General features: G+C 45.4%; 1 protein-coding gene across 18 annotated transcripts in view; it reads left to right on the forward strand.

Moving 5' to 3' along the window:
* Nucleotides 1-16,291, forward strand: part of NCAM1 (neural cell adhesion molecule 1) — a 318,154-nt gene that overhangs the window by 281,160 nt on the left and 20,703 nt on the right. For all 18 annotated transcript variants that reach the window (XM_060304054.1, XM_060304055.1, XM_060304049.1 and 15 more), the window contains one exon: nucleotides 16,107-16,231. In XM_060304054.1, coding sequence (XP_060160037.1) covers nucleotides 16,107-16,231 — 125 coding nt within the window. The remainder of the gene's footprint in view (nucleotides 1-16,106; nucleotides 16,232-16,291) is intronic.

A 16,291-nucleotide genomic window follows, 5' to 3' on the forward strand; every position in this document is an offset into this window, starting at 1 on the left:
AGCAAACTTCTTTTAGATAAAGAGAATGTGGCACAGTTTTAGAGTTGAATGTGCCTTTTGCAATGGCTTGAGCGGAGTAAGAGAATATTATGCTCTCACTAGAGTTGGTTCTTATGGACTTTCCTTGCACCCTCATAGCCTTCCTAGAGTTGCTGAAGTGAGGATGTTTGCCCAAGGGGTATCCTGTCATGCCTAGAGCCATCCTGAGAAAAGGTTACCCTTGGAAGGAAGATGCCAACGTTTGCCACTGCCAGAACAAACCCCAGTTATTGCTGCTAGAAAATGAGGATAAGTTTTAGGAAGGACCTTCTCTGAGTTCTCACTCCCATTCCTTGAAAGACACAAAGGCTGTCTGAACTTGAACAAGATCGGCCATCAGTTTAGCTGTGGGCTTACACCGAGCCCAGGAACCAGGGGTGTTGGTTTCTGAAGCTGGCTTATCTTGGCCACGGACAGTGCATTCCCCTGCTGTGATGTCGGGGTGCAGGTGCACAGCCTGCTCCTGTAGCACTGGAGGTAGGCGCTGGGTACACCCCACCTCCAAGGAGGAGACAGTATAGGGTCAGCAGGGGCTGGCACCCGGGACAGAGTCAATGCTGCCGGCCCCTCCGGGTTGGGAGGTGTAGGGGAGAGCCATTCCTCAGCACCTGAAGTTTGTTGAAATGTCTCAATATTAGTGTTGCTCTCAAGGTTCCTTAATAGACTACTCCACATTTGGGGGCATGAATATGTCAAAACAGGGATGAGCAGGTGAAACTAGCCAATATCTCAAGGACACCTGCTTCGGAGCGGCCCTATTTGAAAGCCGGGCTTACCTGTTGGGAGGTCCCTTTGTTTCTGTGAAGGCAGAGGAAGCTGTGGCTCTAATGGGACAAATGGAATTCCAACCTGGGAAAAAGTCCCTGTTTCACGTATTTTTAGGCCAGGTGTCTGCGTGCTGTCAAGAAACTCTTAGGTGGAAAGTTCACAACCTCTGTTTGCCCTGAGTGGGGCTGCTTCCCTCTCAGAGCTGCTAAAGCCCTAAAGAAATGATGTGACAATTTATTATGACTCTTTCCTCCACGAATGAACCACACACCTTCAGAATCTCATTGCCTGAATGTTACCTCTTCATTTGCTTCCATACCATGAAGCAACACAGGCAATTTCTTTCCGGGTATAAAGGTTATAAGTGAGTCTCTACTTTTTAACAGAGGCATCTTGAGACTCTTTTGCTTTCACAGTTTGCCCCCTAGATGGCACATGGCAAGTAGAAGTTAAAGCATTGTAATATATTGTGGTTAAAGCACATAAAACCCTATCCCTTTGCCAGAATGATATGGACAATCACGCGAACGATTCAAGCCAATAAATACATAAATAAAAAGGAAAAAAAGGAGAGAGAGATACGCTTTTACCAGAATTAACCAGGCTATCATGTCATGATGAGTTAGTAGCCTGTCTTGCTCTGATTCCAGTGACATTGTACTCGATGGTTTAATGAGGTACCCTCATCTGGAAGGTACGAGAAAGACAGAACCATGAGTGTCAACGCAATGTTGGAGATGCAGTGATGTTTTTCCAAATGTTTGTGCAGCTCTCAAAGGGGACTATGTGTTGTGATTGCTGACGGAACAACTTCTGAATGTTTGCCAATGAAAAACTAAAGATCCCTTCGGTGTCCAAAACGTCTCAGATGCACCATTTTAAAGGTTCTCCTTGCAGAAAGTTGGTTAGCATTAACTTCGTTAGTCCCGGCCCCTCGAACATTCCCTTTCTCTTGAGGGCAAGAATGACACTCGATGTTAATTTGCTTTGCCCCCTGTGCACACTGCAGCAGCCAGAGCATCACATTTCATAGCGTTTGGAGGGCAGCAGTGGCTGTCATACCATCCAGATGCCGAACCATCCCTACCTCGCCCAGTCGCAAACATTAAGGAGGATAGTTGTTTCTGTTTCTTTGGGACCCTGAAATCAGAGAGTGAGGCACACAGGTTGCGCTATAAATACACGCCACCCACGTAGGTATATGCCTGTGTGTACACATGAAGAGGTAGGTAATGGCAAAACCAAAGTGCTTTTCCCCTCTTCTGCTGGTTCACCTTAAGCTGGGGTCCAAGTTCCCTTCCCTCCTGACACCTGAGCCGATGGAGACAGCTGGTCCTGCGGAACCGGCTCTTTGTTTTCAGGCAGGGTTGGAGGCCTCTGCAGCTGTTCCTGGCCCAGTCCCTTACCTGAACGGCAGGGCCTGGCAGGCGCACAGGCTCAGGGTTTGAAGTCAGAGAGGCCCTGCTCTCTGCTGGGCCGCCGGCCACCTGTTCTCACGCATGGGGTTCTCCTTCCCACTTCTAACTCGCTTCAGCGTCTCTTACTGACACGCCCGGGTTGCCTCTTCCATTCTTCCCTTCAGTATCTGTGCGCCGCGATGATCTTTTTTCCCCTTTTTTTTCACCTTCATTTTTCTTTCCTCAGCGGCTCCTGCTAGCTCCTCCACCCCTGTTCCATTGTCTCATCCGGATAGTGAGTACCATTTTCTTCATCCATCTCTCTGCAGGTTGCTTGCTCTCTGCCGGCCACAGTGGGCCTGCCTCACGTTACCTCCCTTACCAGGTGTTAATTCCACTCTGTGGGTGGAGAGCAGCACGGGGTTTTAGAGAAGCAGATGAGAAGTAGGCACAGGTCCGCTCAGATGCACGGTGGACAGCTCTCCCCGCAAGAGGAGGCGAGTGGGAAGCGTGGCTCTGGACAGAAAATCCCGCAGACAGGCTCCCTGAGGCTGTGGCAGCCCCAGCCCTGTCCTCGGGATTCATAGCAGGCTGATTGTTTGGAGAAGCCAAAGGGATTTCCCAAGAAAAATGTCTGTTCTGCAGGGTCATCAGAAATGTTTGGGTCCCTGTGTTTTCACCCTTCATTTGAATCGGCATAGTTGGATTCAGACATTGAAATTAGATAGCGAGGTCTATAGCTTTTGCTTTCTCCATAAATGCATATATTTCTCGTAAATGCTTGTGGGAAAAGAAGCAGTGTCTGCTTGCGGATGTGCCCGACTGTAGGCCCTTAGGCACGTTATTGAACGTATTACCAGGGAGCCTTGTTTTTTCTCCTCTATAAAACACAAGAAGTAATCGTATCCCCACCCCCGGCAAATAACAACAAACCTGGCGTTTATCAAGCTGTTTGCCCACCTAGGAGCAGTGCCAGTAAGCCGGCCGTGGTGTCGCCTGGTCGGTCTCAGGCTTTGTCACCCTGCCTGAGCCTCACTCGTTTACCACCTTATTTTATTTGGCTGCCATGCCCTTTTGTTCCCCTGAGTCCCCAGGCGTAGGGAGAGCCCCGGGCCTCCCACTGTCCGGAGTTATGAACCCAGCACTCCAAAGGGAAAGAGCAGAGTGAGACAGCTGCTGAGCGAGACCCGGGTGTCACGCCAGCATGTGCGCAGAGCAGCAGGCAGTGCAGCCAGTGGGGCTGCCCGGCTGACCCTCACCCCTCGGTGCCGCAGAAGCCCTGCACCTTGGGTGGAGCCTCGGGAGTGATTCAAGCCCCAGGCTCAGAGCCCTTTGCGGCATCTACTTGACTTGGAAACAAGCCCGCCTACCCCACGCACTGCTTTCCAGGCAGTGGACTGTAGCAGCAGGAGTTCAGGTTTGGGGACCAGGGTCAAATACCAGCTCCACTACTTCTGTATGTAACTCCATGACCTTGAATGAGTCCCCCCACCTCTCCGAACCTCACACTTCTTATCTCCCAAAGGAAGGATAGATTCTACCTACTCTATAGGTATTTATGATAATTAAAGATTACGTATGAAAAACACAAAACACAGTGCCCAGCACGTAGTAGCTGGAATTCATAGTAAGAATAAATGAGAGTTATGTTACTTCTTGCTGCGTGAGAATAATTTGTCAGCAAAATCACTGATAATCTCTTTAAAATACCTACATTCATATGGATAAATCAGGGAAGAAGGAAATGAGAGAATACCTGCTTCACCATCTCTTTTTTCTTTATAATAATGCCTTAATATATATACACGCACATAGATATGTATTTATAAATTTAATTTATCTCCGTTCCCTCTTTCACCTTTCTGTGCCCTTTCCATCCTTCATGTTTCCATAGCAACCTGGCCTCTTCCTGCCCTTACCACCACCAAACCATCTAGTGAGTACAGAGCTTAGCTGCCCAGGGCCAGACTGCCACTTGTGGCAGAGCCGACTCCTGGGTCACAGTGCTGTCCCTGGTTCCCCCCCGAGTGCTGAAAGCAACAGTTATGCGTGCACGGAGGCTCCTTGCCTGGTGTGGGTCCCTAAGCATGCTGTCTGCCTGGCCAAGAGAGCAGACCCAGTGTCACCGAAAGAACTGGGGTGATTCTTGAAGAAAACTCTGTGCACAAGGAGACTTTTCCAAATTTACCCCCAAGTTAAAAAACCAGAAAATGATTAGAGAAATGCCGAGGAGACAAAACGAGAGCATCTCGTCCCAGCTTTCATTGTCTCTCCCCCTCTGACACACACACACACACACACACACACACAGAGAGAGAGAGAGAGAGAGAGAGAGAGAGAGAGAGAGGCTAAAATAGAATAGCTAAAAGACTGAGAACAAGGAGGGAAGGAATAGAAGCTGGCTGCCCGGGGAAAGGGAGAGGGTGAGGAAGGAGGGAGGGAGCCTCTGCTCCCTGACAGCGCGCCCTCCTTTGCCTCCTGCAGAGTGTGGCAGTGTGTGCCCCCAGCACGTGGGGAAGGAGAGGGGCTTCTAGCCTCCCTCGTGCTAGAAAAATTATGGCCTCAAAAAGCATAACCAGGCTCTGTCAAGTTTGTGTGCTGAAAGTCTAGATGAAAGTTCTGGAATTCATCTCCTGATGGCCAAACTGTACCATCTTTCCCATCACAGAAAACGTTACACTTCATCACAATCTGTAACATGTTCCAAGCTAGTCTTTATAACGCTCTAATGATGTAGGCTTGTGCGTTAGGCCTTAAACTCCCTGACAAGTCATCTGGAACGTGTGTGTGTGTGTCCACAGCTGTGTGCGAGGTTTAGATTTTATAATACTTCTGAGTGCACAGGAAGAATGACGTGCATCCCATCAAGGGTAGTCAGAGCAGAAGGCAGAAAGCAAGGATGCAAAGTACAGCTCCCACTCCACTCCCTGGGCCAGGGTTTCTGATACAGAATTGAACAGAGAAGAAAAGAGTTTCTGCGTTTTGCACAGAGTGGTTCTCTTTTCTACTGCAGAACATAGCTGACAGTCTGCTTTCTTGGTGTTCTCTCCGTGTGCTGCTGCAGTGAATTTTAATTCCTGATGCTTTTGAGGTTACATTTTGTGAGCAGAGCAGAGCAGGCGACAATGAGCTGTGCTCACATGGGTTTAATTCAGGTGATGGGTTTCTCTGCATTTGGAAAAGGAATGAAATTAACAGCACCCTTTCATCTGCTAACAGCGATGCTCTAGTCCTTTGCAGCTTGACTGCAGTGTGTGCCGTGCAGACCATAGCGGGAAAAGGCTACACAATGCATTTGCACAGCTTGGGTCATATTTAAGGTGTCTCACTGTAGGTTGGTCTTCTCTGGAAGGAAAACAATCTTGGATCCAGATTTTTCCTTCAGGAGGAATTAGGTGTCTCTCCCCTGACATAGGTTTAACTTTTAAACATCAGGCATTTCTTCCCACAGGTAAAATGATTAGCAGTGACATCCAAAGAGAAGAAAGTTTGAGTCTTCTTTGTTTTGAACCACTTGACTACTGACCCCAATTGTAGGTCCCAGTGGATACCGGGGTAAAGGAAAGACAGTCACGATTGGGCAGCAGCCTGTATTTAGCATGAACATATTTCTCAACTGTAAGGCAGAATGGAGCACGTGTGAACTGCAGTGAAACTAACAGCAGAGTAGCTGGAAGCATCCAAAAATCCATCAATCATCAGTCAGTCGGTAGGGTTGAATGTAAATAATGTCTTTTATTTTTGCTTCTGTGTGTGTGTATTGATTCATTTATAATTATGAATGAATGAAGGTAGCCTAAGTAAAATCAAAGGAGAAACTGCTCAGTTGTCTATAATCCCTGCAGGCACCCTTGGTTGGAATGTGCCAGACGCTGTGCAGTGTCGGACAGTGAGAAACAAACACTCTTATCAGCTCACGGTGGCAAGGGACTGTGTCACGTGGTTGAAGCATTTCTCTCGAATCATTTTTAAACATTGATGTGCTTTGGGCAGAAAGGTATCTTCACCTTCCTTTTTTGTCCTCCTTCTCTCTTAACGCCAACTGGTAATAGCCAAAATGCCCCTTGGCCTGTGAAAGTTAAGGTGGGAAACCCAAAAGGCCTTTTGTTGAAGCAGAATCACTCAGCAACAAATCAGATGTAAATATAACATAGGACAAAAAGGAGCATAGGCAAATCCAAACAAGAAAGCTGTTTTTTTCATTGTAAAAATCAAATTCGTGTCTTATCCATTCACCACAAGTCTAAAATGCCCGAACATGTGTTTAAGGTCAAATTCTTAGCTCATTGAGCCAGGGGTTCAGTTTCTGCTGCTTAGTGTTGACAGTTATGGTCTCAACCTCCGGAAGGAAACCTATTCCCTTTCTGCACTGGCCTCTTTTTTTTATTATTATTTTGTTAGAATCTTTATTATACTACTTCGTGGTTCTTTACTTAACTGTTTTTTTCATTGAAGTATAGTTGCTGTATAATATTATATAAGTTACAGGTATACAATATAGTGATTCACAACTTTTAAAGGTTATACTTTATTTATAGTTATTATAAAATATTGGCTATATTCCCTGTGTTGTATAATCTATCCTTGTAGCTTATTTTAAACCAAATAGTTTGTACCTCTTCCCCACTGGTACCCATTGTGCTAAGTGAAATAAGTCAGACAGAGAAAGATAAATACTGTATGATGTCACTTATCTGTGGAGTCTAAAAAATACAACAAACTAGTGAATCTAACAAAACAGAAGCAGACTCACAGACGTAGAGAACAAAATACTGGCCTCTTCTTTTATATGTGTCTTGATTGGTGTTATCTCATGGTGGCCCCTAGGATAACATGGGTAGACGAATACAGCAGTGAGATGAGATCCCTGGCCACCTTCTCTACCTGCATCCTCCAACCCTCGCTCATCCCACACCTGCCTCCTCATTGCGCCAAAGGAAACATGAAATGACTTCTTAATGTAATGCAATATTTTGTTCTTCCAGGGCACACGGTCTGCGCCTTAAAAATCATGGGACTCTTCCTTCATGACCATGCTCTGTTTCATTGCCCTTGTTTTCCAAGGATGCCGAGACATTTCTGGAATCTGTGAAGAATAACTTGCCTTGTGTTTCTCCTTCAACAGTCTCCTGGATTGACTTTGGCATCTGGGTCCTGACAGAGACACCTCCCCATTTCAAAACAAGTTTCCATGCTCCTCCTTGATGTGGTATTAATATGCAGTGTTGCAGCTGTAGCTAATGCTTACTGGTGTTGTTAACCAAATGCTCTTTATGATTTGTTAGTCTTCTATCTCCGGGCAGTTTTACTGCCCTTCCAATGTTTCCTATATATGCTGCTAATTTAATTTAATTTCTCCTTTTATTTAGTCTGTGATTTTGTTGTTGATTTTTCTCCCTGCCCATTGTTTACATCAGTTTTTAATTTTTTTGTATTTTCCATGTGATCTCCTCCACTTTCCTTTCAACCAATCATGTGCGTGCGTATCATGTGACTTTGTCATGTGGCTTGCATGGTGCTGATGATGTCGTCCACGCTGGTGAACAGAAGGTAAAACTCTTTGTTCTGATTAGTGAAATAAATCTGGGACCACAGCCTGGCACGTAGGGCCCACTCATTCCTTCCTGTCTTGGATTTCCTAAGCAAAGCCATTTGAGAGATTTCCTCTTGTTCTCAATCAGTGCAAATCCAGAATTCATCATCCTTTGTAGCCTTTACATGACAATTTGATGCCATGACAGCCTTCGGTTTAATGGTTTGCTTCAAGAAATTTGGCTACAGTAAAATCACTTTAGCCATGGCAGAATTTGCACCTTTGAATTTTTACCAGATAGCTCATAAACATGATTTCCCAGAAAGCAATGTTGCAAGTGAGCTTTATAGCATTGTTGTTTAACTTTCGTAGTTCTACAAACCACAGCTGCTCTAAAATGTCACATTTCCATAAAAACATAACATTGCTACAGAGAGAAACGTATCAATCCCAAAGGTTGTGTTTGCTCAAAACCAATGAGAGAGTTTCATAAAATTCATGCAGATTGAAGGCTTTCTGAAATGAGAGATTGAAGAATTTGGAATTAGAGCAGTTTGGCTGTGATGGCCGAGGTGTCACTTTTCAAGTGACCCACCTCCCACTCCGGGCAGGAGGGAAGAAAAATCAAAGCAAAAGTCACTTGACAATTACCATGACTGGAGAGCCATGTAATCCAGAAGCACACAATTGACCCTTGCAGCAAAGGCAAAAAAAATTATCGCCTAATTAAGCGCACAGGAGTGACAAAATAATTAGTTAATATTGTGACTGTCACAACCTTTTAAAAACATTTCTTATTTACCATGAAGAGTAAAGGAAGCCTCTGCTCACCACTTCCCCCAGTAAAATCAAACATCCATTCAAACCTACCCTGGGAGTCACATGTGTGACTAACTGAAAATTTGTACTTCACGTCACAACCTGAGACACACGGGCTAAACTGATCACAAAAGCGAAACTAACACCAGTAACCCCCCCGCCCAGGGCGCCCGTGCATGCGAGGGGTCCCCGGCGACCTCGCTTCTCTGAGAGCTGATTGGGCGACATCCACACGAACAAAACCATCGGCCGTTTGTCTCGCATGTGCTCTGTCCCTGGTCTGTCCTGTGTCCCGTGCACCCCACGTGTGTGAGCCCTGTGTGTGCCACCCCTCGCCCTCCGCATTGACACCCTCTGAGGACTTCAGCTCTCTGGGCATGGCCACCGTGCCCCAGTTTAGTCCCATTTACAACCAGACTCCTGGACAGGGTCTTGGATGGAAGGCGTCCTCGTTTCCAAAAATGGAGATGTTTAACATTTACATCGTATGAAATAAAGGAGGGATGTCCCCAAATCAGGAAACCTCCATAGTGCTAAAAACTTGGACCTAGCTTAAAAAATTATCTTAATCTGTGAGTCTTAGGGCAGAGGAAAGAACATTGGGAACCTATGATTGTATAAACTCCAAGTCCCACACACAAAAAAATGTGGTTTCATTATTTCCCTGAGGGAGACAAGCTCTTTTCAGACTTGGGGTGACTGCTCAGAGGCTGAACCTTTCCCCTGAAAGCTGAAGTATAAGCAGATATTGGGTTGAAACCCCTTAGTTTCTTCTGTAAAACCAAGTTGGGTCATTTCTGTGCAATGCTGTGACTCAGAATGCAGCGCGAGGTAGAAGCTCGTTCACCTCTGAGGAGAGATCTCTTGCAGACATTTTGAGCAAGGCTAGAAGTGTCTGAAGGTGTTTCCCACAGTTGCCCTAGAAACACTCCTTAGCAGTGGTCTTGGCTGTCAGTAGAAAATTTGGCCAGTACTAAAATACCACCTCGGGAGCCTGTGGAATTCCGAAGCGTGATCACCCCCTCATCAAACCACCCCTCTCCTGCCATTTGCAAGGGGGCAGGCAGAGGACGGTTACTCAGATGAGCAACAAACAGCAGGAAATGCCCTTTAATAATAAACTTGAAGGGAGTGGAGAGGCTGGAACAAGTAAGATTTACAGAGGAGAAAAATATTAGTTAGGGATGGTTCCTCTGGGCATTAGTAAGGGTTTCAGGTGAGCTAAGCCTAATGAAGAGGGTTTAAGTGAACAGTGGGTTGGTTGTATGCCCACAATAGATTAAATCCAGTGTCCACTACCCTCCGCCCCCCCGCCCCCCCGCAAAATTGCCTACGATGTGATTAACGTATGGCAGGTGTCCGTGCACCTTCTGTATCCATCCAGAAGAAGGAAGATGAACACAGGCATTGAGAACAGCCCAGGGCCACTTGGCCTCTGAGCCCACAGAGCTCAGAGCAGGGAGGGGTCCATGGCAGGGAAGCTCAGACACCTGGCCCAAGGGCACAGGCATGGGTTTGTTGGAAGTGTAAATTTGAGCTCCTGATGCCAAAGTTTATTTCTGGTATCATGACATCACACAACAGTGGGTCCCGCTTCCTCCATGCCTCCATCAGCTACCGAGGACTCTGCATAAATGGGACTCCCTTCCCACCAGCATGTATGTGATGAGATGCCCCCTGCACCCCCCTGTTCGTGTGCTGCATGTTTGAGCATGGATCCCTCCCCACCCATTTATAATGATCTTTTTTTCTTTAGCTACTGACACTGACTTGTACTAGGAAATGCTGATTCTGATGAACTAAACTCTTTAACACCCACTCTTCCTTCTTAGATCGAAAACATCACTAACCCTCCCTTCCACTGCCCCTCCTTTATTTTTTACAGCTGTGTGTCTGGATTGCCACGGTCTTTGGCAGGTCGACATAGACTTTTCACCAGGGGTTCTGCTCTAATTGCCTTTATTCCGAAGGATTCCCAGCACTGGTGGTTACCAGGGTAGAAAGCTAGCGTGAAGGGACCAAGGCAGTGATGTATATCAGCCCGGATCCTGTGGGCAGGGACCGCGGGGTTCAGAAAGTGCCCGTTTCCCTAGGGCTTACCAGTGTGAGGGCTAAAACCTCCCAGGAGCCTCGTACTTCTTAATAACGAACCTCACGTCCATGAAATAGTGTTGGAGATGTTCATGCACCCACCTTGTGACCTCGGAGGCAGGAGCCAAGTTCATTGTTGGTGACGGCGGTTATTTCTGTCTTAACTTCCTCAGCCTGGATCAGCCCCCATACCACGAGCCATACCTTTGTGGCCATCTTTTCTTTTTAGGATGATGAAACAAAGATAATTGATCAATGAATCTGTTGGTGTTTTCATGACACCCACGAGAAGGGAATTGGTACTTTTGTGGTTCGGTCTGTCAGAGTTCATTTGTTGCTGTTTAATTCATCCTCGGTGCTGCCAGGCCTCCCCCCAGCCCCTCCCACCGCGCCCCCCACCCCCACCCCCAGCACACACTCCCATTCACAATTCCCAAGAAAACTCGTGCTGGGAAGATTTGTGGACTGGATGCCTCCATGAGCCTGGCCGCAGAGAGCCAAGCATCCTTTCTCTGTAGAAGTGGGGGACCTGGCCACGCCCATACCCGCTCGTTCTGTACCCCAGCACTCCCCAGAGCCAGGGACTAGGATGGCAAAGAGTCAGGTCATGCTAGCACAGCAAATCCTTAACAATTAAGACACAAGCGCTCAGGAGAAAAAGAACGCTTTACTCCAGGGGCCTGATTTGGGGGAGCGATGCTCAGGACGAATGGATGTCAGTCCAAGCACTGCGGGCTGCTCTTCGGGAGTATTGGAAAACCACCTTAGTCTAGAATAGCCAGGTAGGCTGCCAAAGCGGCGTCAGGGAGATGTTGAGGGTCCAGGAGTGCATGTGGCATAGATCACATTCGTCTGTTTGACATTAGGGCTAAGAGGTTGGTCTGAGGAAGGAGAGTTGGTGGTCTAAAACTAAGTCCTGATTCCCTTTGGTAATTTGCTGATCCCATAAGGACCAATCAAACTTCGAACTTCTTGATGTAATTTTAAATGCTCTTGAATTGGAAACATCAAACAAGCGTCATATCAGAACAGCTTAATCATACATTTTGGACTTTTTAAAACAGTTTCAAATTGCTTATAAGAAATAATCATTAAGGGGAACAGGCATTAGGAGAAACAGAACGAACAGTATTTTTAATGCCAGACAATCCTTTTTGGTAGTAAAAGATTCTAATGCAGGCCCTACGACCATCATTGGGTTCTTCTCAGATGCATCGAACCCTGTGTGGGTCCTGATGGGAGAGAAAACAAAGTGGGTGAAGACAGAACCCAGGTCCAGCCTGTCTCAGCCTATTGGCCCCTCAGCGTTTCATTCAGAACATACAACTCTTGGTCCTTGGGCTTTTTGAGTGAGAAGTAGAATATTGTTTTCCTTCCAGAATTCATAGTTGCTGTTCAAAGGCCCTGTGTTTGCTAGAATTTTTTGTGTGGAATTCAGATATCCAGCAGTAGTTTTCTGGTCCCAGGCCTTCTGCTGACGAGGAGAAAGACATGAAGCTGACTCTGATTTTAGGGCCAGTAGCACCATAATTACAAAGAAGAACCTGCAATCTACATGGCCAGAAATACACATTTCAATTACGGTTTCTAAGGGGAATTTATAGGACCTGCCAGTAATATTTTTGACTGTATGCGGTCTCTCTGGAACATTCTTTTTTTTTTCTTGCATACACGATTTACATTCTTCTAGAAAATACCAGAATTGCCTGCTATTTCATATTTGTTATTGACAAGGTTTATTTTTACGAATACCACTGTTTTAGTCTTTACATAAAATATTTAGGGAAATAAATTTGACTCATGGCTGAAGCTAAACTCGGAGGGTATAATTAACCCCAGGGGTTTTCTTGGCGCCACCTGCCGATTGCTGCTGAATTGCAAGCCAGCATTTACAAATAATTACAATATTGGTTTTGCTGAAATTACCCATAATGATTTCAATCAGAGCAGCCATCTCAGAACAGAGTGTACGCTGGGACCCTCTAAATAATTTCCTCTCTTAATGTGCTCAATAAAGCTGCAAGCCTCCTGAATGCCAGGCCCATTTCTTTGGTGTCAGCCCCCTCCCTCCTCAGGCGTGGCTGGAACATTCTTTTTGCAGAGAGCTTAGGAAATGGTTTCTTTAACCCCATTTCTAATCTTTAAAAAAAATTTGCTGCCAATAAACATTTGAAGATGAGTAAGACAATTGATTAAACAAATATTGCTCTTTCCACACCTGTATGTCCTTAGAACAAGTTGCATGGCCATAACGTTGGTCCAGATCTCTATGATATTAGTTGAATAGGACCATCCTTTGGAAATACTGTCATAGGAAGAGTTAGATTTCTGTACAAGGGCCCCACCATGCAAAGAATTGAATAATAATTGAATAAGTTTTTTCATTTGGCAAACAAAAACTTGTCTTAATCACCTTTGAAACTCGAAAGCCTAATGGACTACCTGGTACTTAGTATGTACTGAATGTGCATTTGATGAACAAATTATCTTTAAAGCACTCTAAATGATATGATATAAAATACTCTAAATTCTATGAGAAAGCAATACACATCAGAGTTACGTGGTAGTCACTCAGCTAAAATGGTGGCAAATTATAGTGTTCTAACTTTTATAAATGTTAGAACTATGTTCTAACTGTGGTATAATTTTTAGTGGTTGCTCTGTGATTCCCGCTATATTTTTTCTGAAACAAATCCAAAAATAGGACAGCACCTTCGTCGGGGCTCTTGGTTTTTGCAGGGATTCCTTGGCTAGATTTTTCTTCATATGTCTTTGAAGACTCTTGGGGCCTTTTTTTCAAAGACAGGAATTTTTGGAGATAACTTTTTTTAAAATTGTAGAAAAAATGGGCACCTCTGTGCCTAAGTGATATGAAATTGTTGATCTTGCGGTGCATCTCCCTAAAATTGACTGAACATCCTAGATTTGGGGTTCTGTGTTTTACAGCATCATGAAAATAGCCAAGGTGTTCTCGATAGCTCACCCTAGCACAGTGACTGTCACAGCGTCACGGTGATAACAGAGTGAGGAGGCGCCCTCGGGAGCATCTGGTATTTTGCAAATGTGGAGACTGAGTCAGTGACCTAGCCAAGGCACTAGACCCCCTGAGCTCCACTGTGGCATCCTTAGCATTCAGTTCTAAAGGGAGCTTCACAACATTGGAGAAAGCCCCTCTTCTAAGTAGACACTCCCCCCAAAGCAGGGTTCAACGTTTTGCGGTATTGATTCAGCCCTGGAGAGCCATACGGCTCAAATCTGAGAGAAAATAGTAAGGAAGGTACAGACAGAGCAGCCCCAGGGGAATAATCTCTATTTCCCTTCCTAGGAGGCCTCGGGAGAAGGACTAGGTCCTTGCTTGGTGGGCGTGTTGGAAGGACCGCTGATGCCACCTCCTTCCCTCCTTCTGAAGGCAAAGAGACCATTAATCCCAGAGTCAGTGTTGCAATTCTGAATACAGAAAGTTATAATGATTAATGTAAGTCTTCATTCAGTCCAGGGTCACCAACATCCTGTTTCACCTGGGACTAAGGGTTTGTCCGTGGTAAAGGACTTGCAATGCTAATGCCTGGAAAGTCACAGGCTAACCAGGACGAGGTGGTCACTCTAACTGAGCAAGAGAGTAGAATTTGTAAAGTTCTACTGCATCTCCTATTCCATTGTTCAGCATCGTTGAATCTACACAGACCTCCTTCCCTACTCTAAAATATACTCCACTTTGAATTTCTTTTTGGCACTGGGTATCTCTAATGGTATAAGACATAATTGAAATATTATCTAAGACTTAGAAGGGTCCAAAAGAATTTGAGAAGCGTACGCACCTTGACATTATCTAAACCAAATCTCTAAGTACTTTCCACTGAATAGTTGGTGCTGGTGGCTAGATAGTGGCATAAAAGCAGGACAGGTCTTCGCCTGAAGCCCTTTTATCTTTTTGTTTTTCTTTTTTCTTTTTCCTTAATTACTGATTGAAGAAAACAAATAATAAGCACAAATTTTCCTAAATACTTTATCCCTCAGACGTTAAGATTACACAGCCTCCCTGTTGTTGCTTTTATGTGTCCCCGTGACTGGCACACGTGCAGCAAGATCGCCTCGCGATCCTGTTAATTGAGCTTCCGGGTGGTGTGCGTGCTGCCGACCCAGGCCGAGTAGCAGGGCTCTCGTTAGCTTTGTCTCTGGTTCCTCCTTGTCTCAAAGGGAAAAGTAGGACACTCTGCCACTGTAGGTTCTCAGAGTAGCTGAGTGAGGACAGTGGGCTGGACTGACCTTACCAGCAGCCTTCTCATTAAATTACCAAAGGTGCACTGTGGGTGATGAGGCCCAAAGCCTGGTGACAAGCCTCCCCTGGCTCTCCTATCCCATGTCTGTGATTCTGTCTTCCAGAGAACAAGTGAGGACCACCCACCCAGAAGGTAACTCTTTTATAGGCTCTCCACATTTTCTGTCTGAGGTCATGAAATAGATACAGAGATGCTTCCCACAGGAGGTACAGGGTTCCCAAGTGTTGTAAATCTTCATTTTAACTCTTTATAACAGACATTCTCTCATCTCATTGCTTTCCACATATACTAATGCAATAGTTTCTCTTAAAGTCAATCGCCCTCTTCCTGAAGAACCATCCCAGCCCTGGTAGTTTGTCACATACAAGCTCATCTTTCTTCTCGACCTTGGATTCAGAGTTCTACTGCAAGGAAAAGAGAAACGTTGACTTTTTTCTGCTGAGAAATGCTAAAGACATATTTCCCTCTCTCTCTTCTCACAAATAAAAAGACTTTAATGATCGTTCCATTAATACAAGGTACCAAGGATTATCACTCAGGCTGTTGAGCAGCAAATGCCGGATACTTACAAGAAACTTGCCTGCAGCAACTCGTGCTTTACTTAATCACAACTGGAAACTCGTTATTTTTTTTTAATGAATCTAAGTAATAAAATTTAATTCATACAAAGATGGTCACAAGAATGCAGCATCATTCCACCCCAGTTAGGGATTAGACCGCTGGGATGAATCATATATCCAGGGGGAAAAAAATGGGCTGTTCTGAAAAATTATTTGATGGGTGTAAGTTTTCTCCTTAAATGCTTACATTTTCCCATATTTATGTACCAGGTTCATAAAAGTTAAATCTGTAGTTGTAAGAGCAGCTAAAAGAAAATACAGGCACGTGACAGAAAAAAAACTAAAACAACAACAAAAAACCCACTTCTCTCTAAAATAGTAAAAGAACTAGGCTAGTAGGGAGGATGGTTTCCCAGAACATTCCCAAAAGGCATTCTCACTTTGGGCTAAGTCTGAGGCATCCAACTGGAATTCAGAGTTTTATATGTATTGCTTTTTAACCATTTGAATTGCTGACAAAGCAAGAGGCCAGCCCCAGCCCATCACTACCTCCCATTCTGTTGGATCGGATTTTCATTTTGTGGATGAAAATGTCATGCGAATTACGTGGCTGTTTCAGGGGAACCCAGTGCACCTAAGCTCGAAGGGCAGATGGGAGAGGATGGAAACTCTATTAAGGTGAACCTGATCAAGCAGGATGACGGCGGCTCCCCGATCCGACACTACCTGGTCAAGTACCGAGCGGTGAGTGGCCTCCTTCCCGGGCGTCACACCACCCCGCAACCCTGACACCTGCCTTCTTGG

The sequence above is a fragment of the Globicephala melas genome, chromosome 8 (assembly GCF_963455315.2).
Source record: "Globicephala melas chromosome 8, mGloMel1.2, whole genome shotgun sequence".
Classification (NCBI taxonomy): Eukaryota; Metazoa; Chordata; class Mammalia; order Artiodactyla; family Delphinidae; genus Globicephala; species Globicephala melas.